This window comes from Cebidichthys violaceus, unplaced genomic scaffold, assembly GCF_023349555.1.
Source record: "Cebidichthys violaceus isolate CVI_PGR_0920_01 unplaced genomic scaffold, fCebVio1.0.p SCAF_15, whole genome shotgun sequence".
Lineage (NCBI taxonomy): Eukaryota > Metazoa > Chordata > Actinopteri > Perciformes > Stichaeidae > Cebidichthys > Cebidichthys violaceus.
Window position 1 is genome coordinate 15,911,278 of NW_027176318.1, and position 15,000 is coordinate 15,926,277.

The 15,000-nt window shown below is 47.8% G+C and overlaps 3 protein-coding genes across 6 annotated transcripts in view; all 3 read right to left on the reverse strand.

Moving 5' to 3' along the window:
- LOC137872049 (disco-interacting protein 2 homolog C-like) overlaps positions 1-2,463 on the reverse strand; it is a 35,103-nt gene extending 32,640 nt beyond the window's left edge. For both annotated transcript variants that reach the window (XM_068710262.1, XM_068710261.1), the window contains exon 1: positions 2,296-2,463. In XM_068710262.1, coding sequence (XP_068566363.1) covers positions 2,296-2,374 — 79 coding nt within the window. In that variant the 5' untranslated portion in view covers positions 2,375-2,463. The remainder of the gene's footprint in view (positions 1-2,295) is intronic.
- Positions 2,464-4,210: 1,747 nt separating this feature from the next.
- Positions 4,211-12,077, reverse strand: LOC137872052 (uncharacterized). 2 transcript variants are annotated; one of them, XM_068710264.1, is made up of 15 exons: positions 9,314-12,077; positions 8,960-9,101; positions 8,683-8,817; positions 8,535-8,583; positions 8,223-8,359; positions 8,027-8,130; positions 7,784-7,894; positions 7,286-7,546; positions 7,130-7,197; positions 6,854-7,039; positions 6,448-6,517; positions 6,209-6,331; positions 5,990-6,057; positions 5,813-5,882; positions 4,211-5,060 (listed from the first exon to the last, which is right to left on the reverse strand). In XM_068710264.1, exons 1-15 carry the CDS (start codon positions 11,966-11,968, stop codon positions 4,920-4,922), a joined length of 4,320 nt encoding a protein of 1,439 aa, XP_068566365.1. In that variant the 5' UTR covers positions 11,969-12,077; the 3' UTR covers positions 4,211-4,919. The 2 variants fall into 2 exon arrangements, with proteins under 2 accessions (XP_068566365.1, XP_068566364.1); XM_068710263.1 differs by having other exon boundaries at positions 8,677-8,817.
- A 2,833-nt stretch (positions 12,078-14,910) lies between these two features.
- Positions 14,911-15,000, reverse strand: part of LOC137871665 (gamma-aminobutyric acid receptor subunit rho-3) — a 19,078-nt gene continuing 18,988 nt past the window's right edge. For both annotated transcript variants that reach the window (XM_068709535.1, XM_068709534.1), the window contains exon 10: positions 14,911-15,000. This exon is cut by the window's right edge and continues 590 nt beyond it. The gene's annotated coding sequence lies outside the window, so the exon portion shown is untranslated.

The following is a 15,000-nucleotide window of genomic DNA, read 5'->3' on the forward strand; positions in this document are numbered from 1 at the left end:
GTTATTAAATTAATATGCAAATGAGCTCTTTACTGGCTGTGGATTTTAATAACAAACTTTTTGTCTAAACATTAAAATATATTTAGGGTTTTAAATGTCTTCTCTGATTGGTTGTCTGACTCAAATACACTGCATTCATCAGATGTTATTGTTTGCATCAATAATAAATGATTATAATTATAACGACCTTATTTAAGTGTGTTTTATATATATAGAGCTCTGGTTGTCTCAAACACAATGAAACCCTCACAAGTAAGTTCACGGTAGTGATGTCATATGGTAGTGATGTCATATGGTAGTGATGTCATACGGTAGTGATGTCATACGGAGTTTGATCACAAGAACAGGATCATTAATGAAACATAATCACTGAGATCATTGTCAGCCTCTTTGAAAACATGCCTCATCTATAAGGACATGCTCTTATTTTGTAGTGACCACACACACACACACACACACACACACACCTGGTCGTGTGTGTGTGTGCGTGTGTGTGTGTGTGTGTGCGTGACGTTGGTGCGTGACGTTTCCACTTCCTCCCGCCGTGTTTTCCATCATTAACAACATCTGCCAGCAGCAGGATCTGCTCTGATAAACACTCTCTGCTGGATTAGGAAGCTCCCATAGATCCACCTCACTGTGTGTACAGCGTTAGACAGTCTGTGTGTGTGTGTGTGTGTGTGTGTGTGTGTGTGTGTGTGTGTGTGTGTGTGTGAGAGAGAGAGAGAGAGAGAGAGAGAGAGAGAGAGAGAGAGAGGGCGAAGGACAGAGGGGACAGTTTGATGTGGACTGCCTCTATAAAACGTGGTCCTGATTGTCTCTAGTCTAACTTTGACCCCCTTTTTCTTGCTAAATGATTCAATATTTTGACCCAGAGTCCCCGTCCTCCTAGAGACCTATAGACCCCGTCCTCCTAGAGACCTATAGACCACGTCCTCCTAGAGACCTATAGACCCCATCCTCCTAGAGACCTATAGACCACGTCCTCCTAGAGACCTATAGACCCTGTCCTCCTAGAGACCTATAGTCCCCGTCCTCCTGAGACCTATAGTCCATGTCCTAGAGACCTTATAGTCCGTGTCCTCCTAGAGTCCCCGTCCACCTAGAGACCTAGTCCTCCTAGAGACCTATAGTCCCTGTCCTCCTAGAGACCTATAGTCCACGTCCTCCTGGAGACCTATAGTCCACGTCCTCCTAGAGACCTATAGTCCACGTCCTCCTGGAGACCTATAGTCCCTGTCCTCCTAGAGACCTAGAGTCCCTGTCCACCTAGAGACCTGGTCCTCCTAGAGACCTAGAGTCCCCGTCCTCCTCGAGACCTAGTCCCCCTCCAGACACGTTTTTACACTGCAGGGTTTTTTTTGCAGATCCTGACACGAGTGACATCTACGACCGAGTATCTGATTTTTAGCTGCGACGGATCACGAGTACACACAAACCCACAACAGAGGGACGTGGACCCGGCGGCCCGGGTGGCTCAGGTCCAGCGTGTCTCTGAAGCCCGTATGAATAAAACATGCCATGCTCGTTATATAAAGGAGAAATGTTCCTGTTGTCTCCCACTGAAGCTACAGCAGGGCTGTGATTGAGAGTCAGCGGCCCACAGACAGTTTGTATCTGTGTATGGAGGGTGTGGGTGTGGGGGGGATACTCCCAAGCATCCTCCTCTTCCTCATCCTCCTCATCCTCAGGCCCAAAAGCACAGCGGCAGGAGGAGGGAGATCACAGGGGCATCAGAAGCCGAGCTGCCCCTCTGCTGCTGCTGCTCTGTCACGCAGCGTTGCATCGCAATGCTATTATTAAACCACACATGCGCGTGCGCAAACATAGACACACACACACACACACACACACACACACACACACACACACACACAAACACACACACGCGCGCGCGCACAGGTAGGCTGGTCGTGTCAACGTCTCAAGGTCAAAAAAACAGGTTGGTTGTCAGACCCGAAACGGGCCGGATGTGTGTGTGTGAGTGTGTGTGTGTGTGAGGAGACAAAAGAGCCGCGGCCGAATCCCGCAGTGTGTTTCCCCGCTCTGCCCTCACCCTCTCCCGGCTACAGGGAGCTGGACAGGCCGGTCAAACATCTGGATGGGAGGAGCGGGAGGAGGAGGAAGAGGGGGGGGGGGGGGGGGGGCTGCAGGAATGAACGGTTAGATTCCGTTAGTAGGTATGGTGGTGATGATGATGATGGTGGTGGTGGTGGTGGTGAGAAAACGAAGAGGAAGAGGAGGAGGAAGGAGGAGGGGGCTTGTTCTTCGCCCCCCATTTTAAACATGTCTTACCCTCTGACAGCTCCAGCTCCAGCTCCGCGAGCCGGGCTCGGATCTCCAACGGGATCGGCGACGCCTCGCGGTCCGCCATTCGGGCTCTCGTGCTCGTAGAAAACACACCTTCAACTGCTGCTGCTGCCTCCTCTTCCTCCTCCTCCTCCTCTTCCTCCGCTGCTCCTCGGCGGCCCCTCCTCGGCGGAGAGACTACGAGGCGTCGAGGAGGAAGAACAAAGAGGATAAATCTGGCTCCGTTTTTTTGCGCACGGCTCCTCGAATCGGTAAAGACTCCCGGTAGCTCAGCCGTCGGTGCTGGTAGTGGTGGTTGTGGTGGTGATGATGATGATGATGATGGTGAGGCTCGCGCAGCCCCACACAGTCAGACCCGTTTGCAGCTTCTTTGCCGCTGGTGTCACGTGACTTTACGGAGGAAGGAGGCGGCGCTACCGGTCATCACCGGCAGGGGGCGCCGCGAGCAACCACACCTACAGCACACAGTGACGGTGTAGTCTTACACCTGGACCACCCATCTGTATTTTATTACGGTCTTTAAATTATATCTTCATCTTTTTCTAATACTTCTTTCTTTTAGTGGAAGGGAAATAATAATGAAGAAAATAAATAGAAAATTATATTTAAGTTAATTAAATAAATAAATACATTTAAAAGCTTTAACATCACATTTGTTTTAATCTTATTAACTTCCTATTTATATTTAGTAAAGATCTGGGAGCGAAATTAAAATGGGAAAAAAAATATTAAAATCAATTAAATAAAAATATAAAATCAAAAGTTTCAATGTCAATTTTATTTATAGGCTATTACATTTTTTAAATGAATTCAATAAATAAAAAGTATTTAAACGTTTTAACATCTTTAACCTTAAACATTTGTTTTGTTCTGTAAAGATCTGGGGGGTAAAATTTAAACAAAATGAAATTAAAATATAAAATCAAAAGCCACAACATAAAATTTAGTTTTTATATTATTAAATATTTTTTTTTGTTTAGTAGAGATCTGGGAGGGAAATTATAATTAAGAAATTATATTGGAAATATTTAAATTAATTAAATCAAAAATACATTAAAAAGTTTCAACATCACTTTAGTGTTAATCTTATTAAATTATTTCTTTGATCCGTAAAGATCTGAGACAGATAATGAAAAAATACAGAATAAAAAGTTTAAATATCAATTTAGTTTTTCATTTATTTAGTTAAGTTTTTTCATTCACTTGGTTCATTTTTATTTAAACTTTTAAATAACGTTTTGTGGAAAGGTTGCTTTGGTGTTTGTATTTCCGGAGCTTTAACCCTCGACACATGGTCTTCCTCAGCAGATGTGCATAACTTAATCAACCCTCTCTTACTGAGCTTAAACACAGCAAACATTAAAGCCTGCTCACAAACAAAGAACATACATCTTTTTACAATCATAGGTTTACTTATTATTAAACCGTTTCTCTCTGTGTGGTTCACTGTATTCTACAACACACTGCTGGATGGAGCCAGAAGAACGAGCGTCAACCATCAGTGAGGATGTCCCGCTCTTGAAATGAGCTCGTTCTTTATTCCACAGAATAATGTGACGAGCATCAGAAGGTCAGGCAGCCTTTAATTAAGTCCAGTAGGACCTAACCGGCCTAATGTGGCGGCGACACATAAGTGAGCGTCAATTTGTCCGTCTAACATAGAGGATTTGATTAGTGGTCCTCGTCACATTCATTAGGCCCGCAGCCCTCCACCAATCAAATCACCCTCTGTGAACAAGTGGAGCGACATCACGGAACATCTGTTGTGATGAGACTCGTCTGCCCTCTGCTGGTCAGGAGACGGAACCACAGCTTAGACACTTTAAAACACCTTTTACAGGAACAAACACTCGGAGACTAATCTGACTTTTTCATTCAACACAAACTACTTTTGGTAACTTCAGAGGCACTTTAATATTTGTTCAGTAATATGTACATCTGTACAGACAAAGTAACACGTGCCACAACCACGCCTGCTCCATCACAACTGTTTCACATTTAAAATTGTATTGTTGACACAAAAGAGCGTTGGACTAAAGGACCGTCAGAGTCAAGCGTCCCTCTGGAGGACGTCCTGTGTCGTGAACACGGGACGCCGTCACACTGAGGTTCAGCTGAAGCTTCAACACTAAAGCACTAAAAATAGGACAGAAATTCTAAAATGAAATAAAAAAAGAGTCACGCAGAGATGAAGGATATTCAGCTGATCCTCCCAGCACTCACTCAGGAGACTCGCACTAACATTTAGAGAAGCCTCATCGTGTGTGTGTGTGTGTGTGTGTGTGTGTGTGTGTGTGTGTGTGTGTGTGTGTGTGTGTGTAGACTCCAGAATAACACAGATGTATGGAACTAAAGTAATAAAAGTGATGGTGGAACATCCTGTACAGAGAAAGAAAACATCAAACACACACAAACAGCAGGAAGGGAAGAGCCGGCAGCAAAACAAGACTAAATCAAAACCTGGCCCACAGGAAACTGATCTCAACTCCAAACTAATGAAACCAACAGAAAGCTGCAGATGTTCACCGACGCCTCTAGAAGCTGACTCACACCTCCTGAGTGGAGGAACGGTCAGCGTGAGGTCACAGTCACACATCTTCACTTATAGGTCACAGAGCCGGTGTGGAGGTCTGGCCCGGGAAGGCGGGGGCAGCGGGCTCCGCCTCCGAAGGGGCGTGGTCAGCGGGCGGCGGCGGCTCATTGGACGACGCTCTCTGGCAGATCTCGGCGTAGCTGGGCCTCTTGGACTCCTGGCCAATCAGAGCACAAGGTCAGAGGCCGTCACACAGATCTGAGATCAAACATTTTTTATGATTTTTTTTTGGGCCGCAAAGGAACTCTGAGTGAACTGAAAAGCGTCATATAAATGTGATTATTACTATTAAACTATCTGTTCTACTATCTGGCTGATTATTACATTTATGGTTTACTACTTACAAATAATAAAAAACTCATTTTCACTGTTATTAGTGAAAGTAACAAGTTAAATGACATTAGAGATATTTTGTATTAAAGCTATGATTGGTAACATTTAGAAATACTTATAATATATGTGTTTAAATGCTCTTTACATCCTGACAGCCTGTTGAATTAAATCCCTGCACATGTTCTGTCCTTAACACCTGTGACTTCTAACAGCAGCCATGTTTGTAGTTTCCTCTGGAGGGAGGAGCTGTCAGTGTGGACCACTGGGAGACTTCTGGAGCTCGTGGTGCTACTTTCACTGGACTGATGTGTGTGTGTGTGTGTGTGTGTGTGTGTGTGTGTGTGTGTGTGTGTGTGTGTGTGTGTGTGTGTGTGTGTGTTTAAATCTAGTGTACTCTTGATAATTCCTCAACATTACCAACACTAGCTTTTGAGAGAGAGACGTCGATGTGTTGAGAGGACTGAGAGACGGAGATTAAACTAGAAGAGTCACTCTGTCCACATGACTCTGAAGCACACGCTGAAGTACAACAGACAGGAACAGGAGGAACATCTGAGCTCCATGAGCAGGTCTTACTGTGACTGCGTCCCGTGTCTGCCGAGCTGGTTCGGCCTCACCGCTCGTCTCTGCGCTCTCCTTCACATTCCTGCACACAGATCACAGATCAGCTGGATCAAAGTCAGCTTATGATGTGAAATATCCTGCGGGGGAGACGACCGTAGAGTCTGAAGCAGCAGATAAATCATCACTTACGGCTCCGAGACCTGCTCTTGTGACGCTGTTGGCACCGGTGAACAAACGCTGCTGCTGCTCACTGGAGCCTGAGATGAACAACAGGAAAGAGACAGTCTGACGTTAACATACGAGGACAGAGCAGGAGGCTCAGTGTGTGTGTGTGTGTGTGTGTGTGTGTGTGTGTGTGTGTGTGTGTGTGTGTGTGTGTGTGTGTCAGACAGAGACACACTTGGTCACCTTGACGTGGCCGTTGGCTGCAGGTAGTGCTGTCATGGCGGTGTTTGGTGGAGTCAGAGGAGGGAAGCTGGTGAGGCCGAGCTCGGGCGGAGGAGACGGCTCTCGCAACCGACTCTGTGAATTCTACACACACACACACGCACGCACACACGCACACACACACGCACACACACACGCACACAGTCAACACACCACAAAGTGAGCTTTCCTAACACTGGTGATGCTCGCTGGCTACTTACGCGAGTGTTTCCATTGGAAGCGTCCCAGGACCTCGGGTTGTCTCTCCTCCTCTGGCTGAAGGCTCCTCTCCTTCAGACACACACAGTTTAAAGCGTCACTCATCACACTGAATCCTACACGAGTCTGTGGGCTCAGAGGGATCCATGCGAGCTTCATGTACGAGTTGAGCCGCTGATCCAACAACAGATTATCATTTCACAGGTGTGAAGGCAAACTATGTCCCACCACAGCGTTAGTTATCCTGACAGTGGACGGTTGATGTGACTGTGTCGCCACATGAGCCCTGTCAGGAGGCACCACTACCTGAACTGTATTATACACACAGTATCAGGACTGCATAGATGATGGAAACAACAGAGGACCTGTAAACACAGGAGGCGCTCCTCTGCCTTGACGTTTCGTTACCTTCCTCGATCAGAAGTGGACGTCCTCCCCCCTCTGCTCTGACGCCGTGCGTTGCCTCGCGACCGCCCTTGACCCGGCTTCGAGGGAGAAGAGGAGCGCTCCGCCAGCGTCTGCTCCGACGGCTGTGACGAGTCGTTCCGATTGGACTGCCAACGGTCTCTGGAGTTGGACCCCCTCGAGCCTCTCCTGGGGGAGATGGATCAGGCCGTCAGTGGATATCCACATCCAGACGGACAACAACACTACGAGCATCGTGATTAAAACAGCGGGACCTACCTCGGCCTGTGAGGCTCGTACGGTCTGAAGTTGGAGAATCCGTTCATGAAGTCATTCATCAATGTTTGCTGTGGACAGAAACAAAGCGCTGCATCACTCTGCTCGTGACGGATTATTCTCTCCGATGTTAAGGCGCGGCCTCGATGAACCTCTCACCTGGGCACAGTCCTGGTATCCCGTCGCGGCCGAAGCCCACGCCTCGTTGGTGGGATCAAACAGCTGCTGGGGGGGGCGGGGCTGCTGGTAAGCGCCTGGGGGGAAGTAGGAGCCGTAATGGCCGCTGCACTGGTCCAGCTGGGGGGGTCTGTAGCCGTTTTGTGGAGCAAAGGAAGGGACCGCCATGGTTTTGGCCTTTATCCTCACCATGATGGGCTTTCCCTGGAACTCCCGGACGTCTTCTCTGAGGTACCTGTAGGCCTGAAGACAGCAGAGACAGAGACGCAGTGAATATACTTTCAAATCACACATGAAATATATAAACGGCCAACATCAAAAGCATGACTCCAGTGATGATATAAGACTGTTTTAAAGGGCTGTCATTCATACGGTTGATATTTAAACCAACGTCGGAACGCTGAGCAGCTTCTTTGTTTGTGTTTGACGTTGTTACTTCTGCACAGTGTACCATAAAGATAAAGACGAAGAGCGTTTCACCTGCTGGGCGTCGGTTTCTGACTTGAAAGTGACGAACCAGTTATCGTTGCTCACAAACTCACAGCTCAGGAACTGTGGCAGGTTCTCCGCGTCAAAGAGAGACTCCACCTCCTGCAGAACAACATGGACATCAAACACACCGGAAAAACATGAGTTTACTAGGAAAGGAGGAGAGAGGAGAGGACAAGGGAGGAGGGGACCAGAGCTAGGAAAGGAGAGGAGGGGTTGTTGTGGTGTCCTTGCCTCCTGAGGCGTGGTTTTGGGGATCTCTCTCAGGATGACCACACAGCGGCTCTGATTGGCTCGGACCTTCTGTCCACATGGAGCCACCTGAACCATCGGCAGAGCTGTCGACCAACGAGAGGAGAGACTCAGCGCAGCGTACTTTAAAAACAAACTCCTCACAGTAGATCACCAACATCTAACCATGAACACTGACATCTTAAGATGTCTGAGATGAGGTCCAGGTCCGTGCTGAGGCTCTTCACCCTGTCCAGGCTGGCCAGCGTCGCGATGGGAACGTACTGGTCGTCGTCCATCTGGGAGTTGAGGTACAGGTCGTTACTGAGGTGCTCCCTGTGGAGAGAGGAGCCAACAACACACAAACTGAACAATGGTAGGTCAAATAAATAAAGAACAGCAAACACAGGTCCTGGTAGCTGCCTTTAGGTTCAGAGTTGAATGTTTTCTTTGTATCGATGCATCATGTTAATATGTTTAAAGGACAAACGGAGACCAGGTGAGTTGTTACCTGGTCAGACAGGACTCCAAAACACTCCTGAGCTCCTCTATGCTCTCATCTGGAACCACAGGAAGTCATTATCTCATTATTACTTCATGGGTTCATTAAAGAGGGGAAACATAAGCACAGTTCATATACACTGGATACAGACCACTACCTGAGACAGGTGAGTCAGTGGGCTCTCCGTTGACTAGAGGAGCTTCAGCAGACAGCATCTGGTTCTCTAGTGTTCTGGGATCGACCTCGACCTCCGTCAGGCCCACGTTCTCCAGCTGGAACGCCAGCTCGTATTCTAATAATACAGGAAATGGACCCCTCAGCATCTTAGGAACAATTAGCATGCAGACTATAACATTCATCCAGCACAGCTGTTTCTGTCTTGTTCAAAGAATCAGTCACATCCACTGCAGACGCTGCGTTTAACTCCAGCGCACCTTCCTGATTGGTCACAACGTCGGGGAACTGCAGCCATGGCTGCTGAGCCTGGAGGTAGGCGGGGCCAGCGACGTCCAGGTTAAAGCCGTGATTGGTCCATGCCTCAGCATCGGGGTTGAGGCTGGGGGGCGCAACGGGTCCCTGAGAAAAGAAGACGATATGTGAACGATGTTGATCCAACATGAAGCGTTACGTCAGATGTTTTTTATGAGAATAAAAAAAAAAACATGAGCGACAGAAATATTTTTGAAAGAAACTGAATAATCAAGTTAAGATGAGGCAGCAGGCTTAAAGCAGCTCTCACTGGATCGGACTCGATGAGCCTCGTTGTGTTACTACTGAACAACACTTACAGACTGAGAGCAGTCCGTGTGCCAGTCCCACACACAGCGTCCCTGAGGCATCACTGTGCTGAAGGGGTACGCTCCCAGCAGAGCCATCGACGGCTGCATCTCCGAGACCTGATCCGGGATCCGCTCCACGTCTGCGCCCTCGTCAGAAGCGCCCTGTGCCCAGACCGCGCAGGTCTCATCCAGACCCAGCTGGATCCAGGTCTGGGGGTACATGCGGCAGACGGAGGAGTCCGCGTCGTCTCCCAGCAGCTCGGACACCATCTCCCTCATCCCTCCCTCTCTCTCCCCCTCCTCGGAGGTCGCCGTCGGCTCGTGACCCAGGAAGTGGATCTCGTGCGACGGCGTCGAGGCGTAAACGTCGATCTGAGACGGGTCCACGGAGATCACGGCACGGTCCGAGTCCCGCTCCTCCGGACAGCTGAAGTCACTGAGAATCACAAAGGAGTCGTCACAGGTGTGGGTATCCTCCTCGACGCCTTGGGCCAAAGTCTCAGGAGCCGAACGATCGGGAGTCTCCTCCTGTAACACGTGAGTCTTTGTCCCATTAACTCCATCTGAGTCTGTAGCTTGAGGTAAACAAACAACTTCAGGCTGAGCACAGTCAGAGGAAACACTGGAGGTGAATGATTGTGGGGAGCTCTGACGGTCACGCTGCTCTGACAGCAGGGAGAGAACATCTGGAACGTCATCTCTCTCAACGCCTCTGCTGTTCTGACAGAGCTCTGCTTTTGTTGCGTCTCTGCTCACGAGGACATCCTGAAGAGGCTCGTCTGAGACCACAGAAGCTTCAGTTTTCACATCAGAGCCGTCGAGCTGTTCACCACTGAGCTCAGGGTCAGCGAATGGAGCGTCCACACCTTGACTGGGAGGCTTCATGCCGCTCAGTTTAAACGCTGGATTGTTTGAATTGACATCTAATTGGTCGGATGTGATGGAGTCACACTGGTGAGATGTGTTTTTTAGGTCTGAGAGCGGAGGCAGATGTGTGTGGCAGGAAAAGGCAGTGAGTTCAACGGGCAATGAAGACACGACTGAGACGGTGGACATCGAGGACACCGAGGTGAGAGTCGTCTCTGTTGTTCCGCTGTGTCCAGCGTCGGCCTCCTCCTCACTGTGGACTCTGCCGGCGCTCACAGGGATGGCCAGGCTCTGCATGGAGGGTTTGTCCACCTCGCTCTGAGAGGAGAGCAGAAGAGGAACAAACTCCTCCCTGTGCGGCGGGTCGAGGTGGAGCTCGGGCTTTGAAGGACTCGGGCTGGAAGTCTCCACTTCAGGAGTTTCAGCTGCCGGTGTTGAACTTTGGATGTGCTGCTCTGTTAGCAGATGATCGTCCAGAGGATTGAAGTCAGAATCCAACTCTTCCTCCTGGAAACCAACCAGTGTTTCCTCTGCTAAGTACACACTCTCTCCCACTAAACACACACCTCTCACCGTGTCACCCCGCACAAGTTCACCGTCCTCCTCCACACGAGCACTTTGATCTGTGTATGACGTCATCAGCATGTAATCCTTAGACTCATCCTGGTCCTCTGCAGCCGTCTGTTCATTCAAACCTTCAGGCTGAGTGCCGTCTGGAGCGGACGCCGGAGGTTCCTCGCTGGTGATTGGACTGCAGGACGGGGTCAGCGGGTCACAGGGAGAGTCTACAGGATGAGGTGAGGGGGTCTCCTCTGAGTGCGTCTGTGACGGGACGGTGGACGACCGTGCTGCAGCCGGTTCCTCGTCGTGTGACTGGCCGGCCCTTTTACGTTCTGTGACGTACATCTGGTCCTGGACTGTGGAGGCCTCCGTGTGTGATTGGCTGGAGACCGGAGACTCCACTATACAGGGCAGAGCAGCTGTTCCTCCTTCAGCTGTGTGCAGCGAGTGTGTCTCTCCAGCTGTTTGGGATTGGTGGTCGTGTTCAAGGTCGTCGGCGTCGATGGAACATATGCTGTAGAAGCTCCGGGTCCTGGTCTCCAAACCTTGACGCAGCGCCGTTGTGCCGACACCGACCTCCTCACCTTCCTCCTCCTTCTCCTCCTCCTGCTCAGCGTTGGGGGAATCCCGCTGCGGCTGCTCATCGGACGCCTCTCCCTCCGTGAAGTCGCCCTGGCCGTTGGCAGAGCGAGAGGGAAACCTGGCGGGAGGTGACAAACACTTTGACGGTTTGTGCTTCTCCCCGTCTGGGAGCTGATTGAACCACTGAGCCCTGAGGGTGGCATTCTCCAAAATCTTCTGTTTAGCTGGACTCCGAGTGGGCACCTCCATATAGGGTGCCGGTCCACAGCTGGGCCTAGCGGCATGTGTCTCTGTGTCCGTGTTTGAATGCATGTTTGTGCCGGTTGTGTTAATAATAGCCTTGTTCTCCTGGTGAGAGCCGGCCGGTTTAAGAGCCCTCTCGCTCCGCGTGGTGCCGTCCCTGCCGATCACGGCCGAATCCATCCCGACTTTGTTGTCCAGTTCTGGATGTCCCTCCTCGTCTTCCCTCGTCTTCCTCTGAGCCGGTCCGTCTGCCACACGTGTGTCCTCTTCGTCCAAGCACACATGCTGAGCCACAGCCCCAGCGTGCTGCCTGACCCGGTCACTCAGCCCGTCGTGCAGCGGGGGCTGTAACAGACCGCTCCTCTCACTCGGCAGGCCGGGGTTGAGCTCCTTACTAAAGCAGCACCCCATCTTCTCTGGCCTAACGTGGGAATAAAGCACAAGACTGCTATGGCCACACACACTAAGAGGCTACACAACACGAGACAGAATCATGAGCGGCTCCTCACGACCGCTCAGCCACTGGCAGAAAGAGAAAAGACCCTCTGCTCCCCCCACTTCGCCTCTTTCCCCTTCCCTCCTGCTTTTCCCCTCCCCTGCCCAGAATAGCAAATGTGAAGGCGCTCACATGTCCCTGCCACTCAACAGAGGGCCGCACACTACTTCATGTGTGTGTGTGTGTGTGTGTGTGTGTGTGTGTGTGTGTGTGTGTGTGTGAGAGAGAGAATGTATGGGAGCCCTAGTTAGGCTACAGTTTGAGAGGGGTCACCACCAATCAGAGAGCAGTAATGCAGCAGTGTCCGCTCCTCCCTCTCCCTCCCTGAAACTCCCCCTTGTCCCTTCCTCCCGTCCCACCATTCTCGTATCCTTCCCTCCCACTGACACCTTTCCCTTTGACTTACATCAGTTCTGCTTCAGCGTCCCTCCTCCCTCCTCCCTTTCTCCCTCACAAGGCCGTCCGGGCCCCAACATCAATCAGGTTTTCCTGTAGTTGTCCCGGTCAGTTGTATAGTTTAAAATGATACATTTATTGTTCAACAATTACTTTTTAAAGTTGTTGTTATTTTTTTCTACATACATCTATTGTATGTCTGTCTGTCCCTTTCTCCCCCGTTAAAGGTTAAAAAGTTTTCCTCTACTTTAAATCAAGGGACTGAGGATAGAGGGTGTCGATTGTAGTTTTGGATTCTATAATAATATATGTTCATATTGGTCTATATAATAAATTGACAGGACTTTTTCAAACATTTGGTTTTCAGAAGTGACAGTGATGTCGATTGTAAACAGGCTCATGTGTCTAGACCACAGCAGCTGACCCATGTTTACCTGTATGAAGTAGTAGTAACCAGGACCCAGCGCTCCGTTCTGCTGTAGACCAGCTGGACACAGAGGACTCTGGTGTGACGTCATGTGGTCAACATAGAAACTGTTGCTGTAAAGTGAAGAGTCAGAACATTATGTGTGTGTGTGTGGTCACTAAGGACTACTGATGACATAAATCACAAATTACCAGAGCAAAGTATGGCTTCAAATGTTTCACTAACTGCTCCAAACATTTAAGGCGTCATTTCGGGTTCTGGGGAAATATTATAAAAATGACCTGCAGGTTAATTGGCCGTGACGACACAGACTGTGAGAGCAACTCATCTCCATTATATGTATTATATGTACATCTAGCAGCACATCTGGAACACAGAGAGACGTCACAAAACCTCACCTATGACATCAACACGGCAGGAAAACTCATTTATTGACACACCTGTGCAAAAACTGCCTCCTGATTTGAGACCAGTTATAAACCGCTAAACCAGTTATAAATGTGTTCAGGTCAACATGCATCATCCTGACAGAGGCTGATATTAACCTTTATGAGACGCTATCACATGACTCTCAAACCCAACTGACACTAACTGTAAAGAAAAACACTTATTCTTATTCTCCCAGAGACTTATAATAATAATAATAATAATAATAACAACAATAATAATAAATTAAATTAAATAAAGTCAATTAAAGTAAAGGAAAATAAAGAAATGTAAAATAAATTAAACAAAATTAAGGAAAAAAAAAAAAACAATAAATAAATAAAAAAAGTAAATAAAAGTGCAGTCAAACAGCTCATAATTCATCTCTAATATCTATTTTATATGCATGTGAAAAAAATCTCCTTTAAACTACTGGATTTATTCAAGTTCATCACCAAAAATACATTTTACAGATGACATGTGAACACATCATGATAACATTATAATCTACCTTCAGCCAGTACTCTGAGCAGAGCCTGAAGGCATCATAGTGTAACTGAAGTGAACTTCCGTTGGTTAGCCGTTAAACACCCTTTAAAAATGTGTGAATAATTAATGCTAACTAATTTCTCATTACTTTACCATCTTAATCTTATCTTCACTTCAGATTAATATCAAATTGGAATTAATGCTAATTAGTAATTAATTGAGTGGCAATCCTTAAATAGTTAATGTGGAAGGATATAAGGAAAAAAACATTAATTTCTCATATTTTTTTGTTCCTTTAAACTGACAACAAACTGATATTAACGGATAAATGTAACGTTAGATCTGGCTACCTGACGTGCTAAAGTTCTATAACGGTTAAGCTAACGTTAGGTTGACTTACTATTATTAACAAATCCTCCCATTCAAAGAGATTTATTATTTTTAATTTAAAATAGTTTCACAGTAAACACTTTGGTGTGGCTAAATATATAAGTGTAACGCTACTTAACAGAGTTTTTAACGTCTTCTCTTCCGGAATTTAAACGTTATTTCAGGCGCAAAGAGGCAGCTAACGGGCGTCTACAACGATGCTAACCGCTAGCTAGCTACCGTTAGCTTCAGCTAGCCAACGTCCACAAATAGAACGTCACAGCGAAGGCTAACGGATAGCTAAATGCTAATGTTATGCTATCATAATTAAACTTTATGTTGGAGCTGTTTTCATTGATTGTGATGCAGTAAACTCACCTGTCACCTGTCCTCCTCTTCCTCCTCCTCTTCCTTCTGCTGCTGCTGCGTTGAAAGTTAGGCTTGACTTCTGGCTTTCTTGCGGTGTGTTTGCGGGACTTCTCTTCGCGCATGCGCACTAATGAACGCACGTTATTGTTGATTTTCCCGACCACAAGCGCACTAAAAAAAAAACCTTATTGTTGACTTCTCTTCGCACATGCGCATTAAAAAAACGCCCTTTATTGATGATTTCCTGACCACACGAGCGCTCTCATGAACAATTAATCAGACAAACTGCACTTTGCACTTGCTACGGAAACAGTGCGTTTCAATTGAAATCAGAATGTTTAAGATGTTTAGACATTTTTAATAACCGTGAGACCTCAAACGCCTCGTCCACCTCCCACAGGACATTTTGACAGGAAAACCAAAAATATCTTTTTAATCATTTAAATTTAGATTTATCCTTGTAGTCCATGT

Coding starts and splice junctions, on each gene's coding strand:
- LOC137872052 (XM_068710263.1), bottom strand. CDS start 11,968: ATGGGGTGCTGCTTTAGTAAGGAGCTCAACCCCGGCCTGCCGAGTGAG. Junction 8,360..8,534: donor TTGGAGTCCTGTCTGACCAG/GTAACAACTCAC, acceptor CTCTCTCCACAG/GGAGCACCTCAGTAACGACC. Junction 6,332..6,447: donor CTTCCAATGGAAACACTCGC/GTAAGTAGCCAG, acceptor GTGTGTGTGTAG/AATTCACAGAGTCGGTTGCG.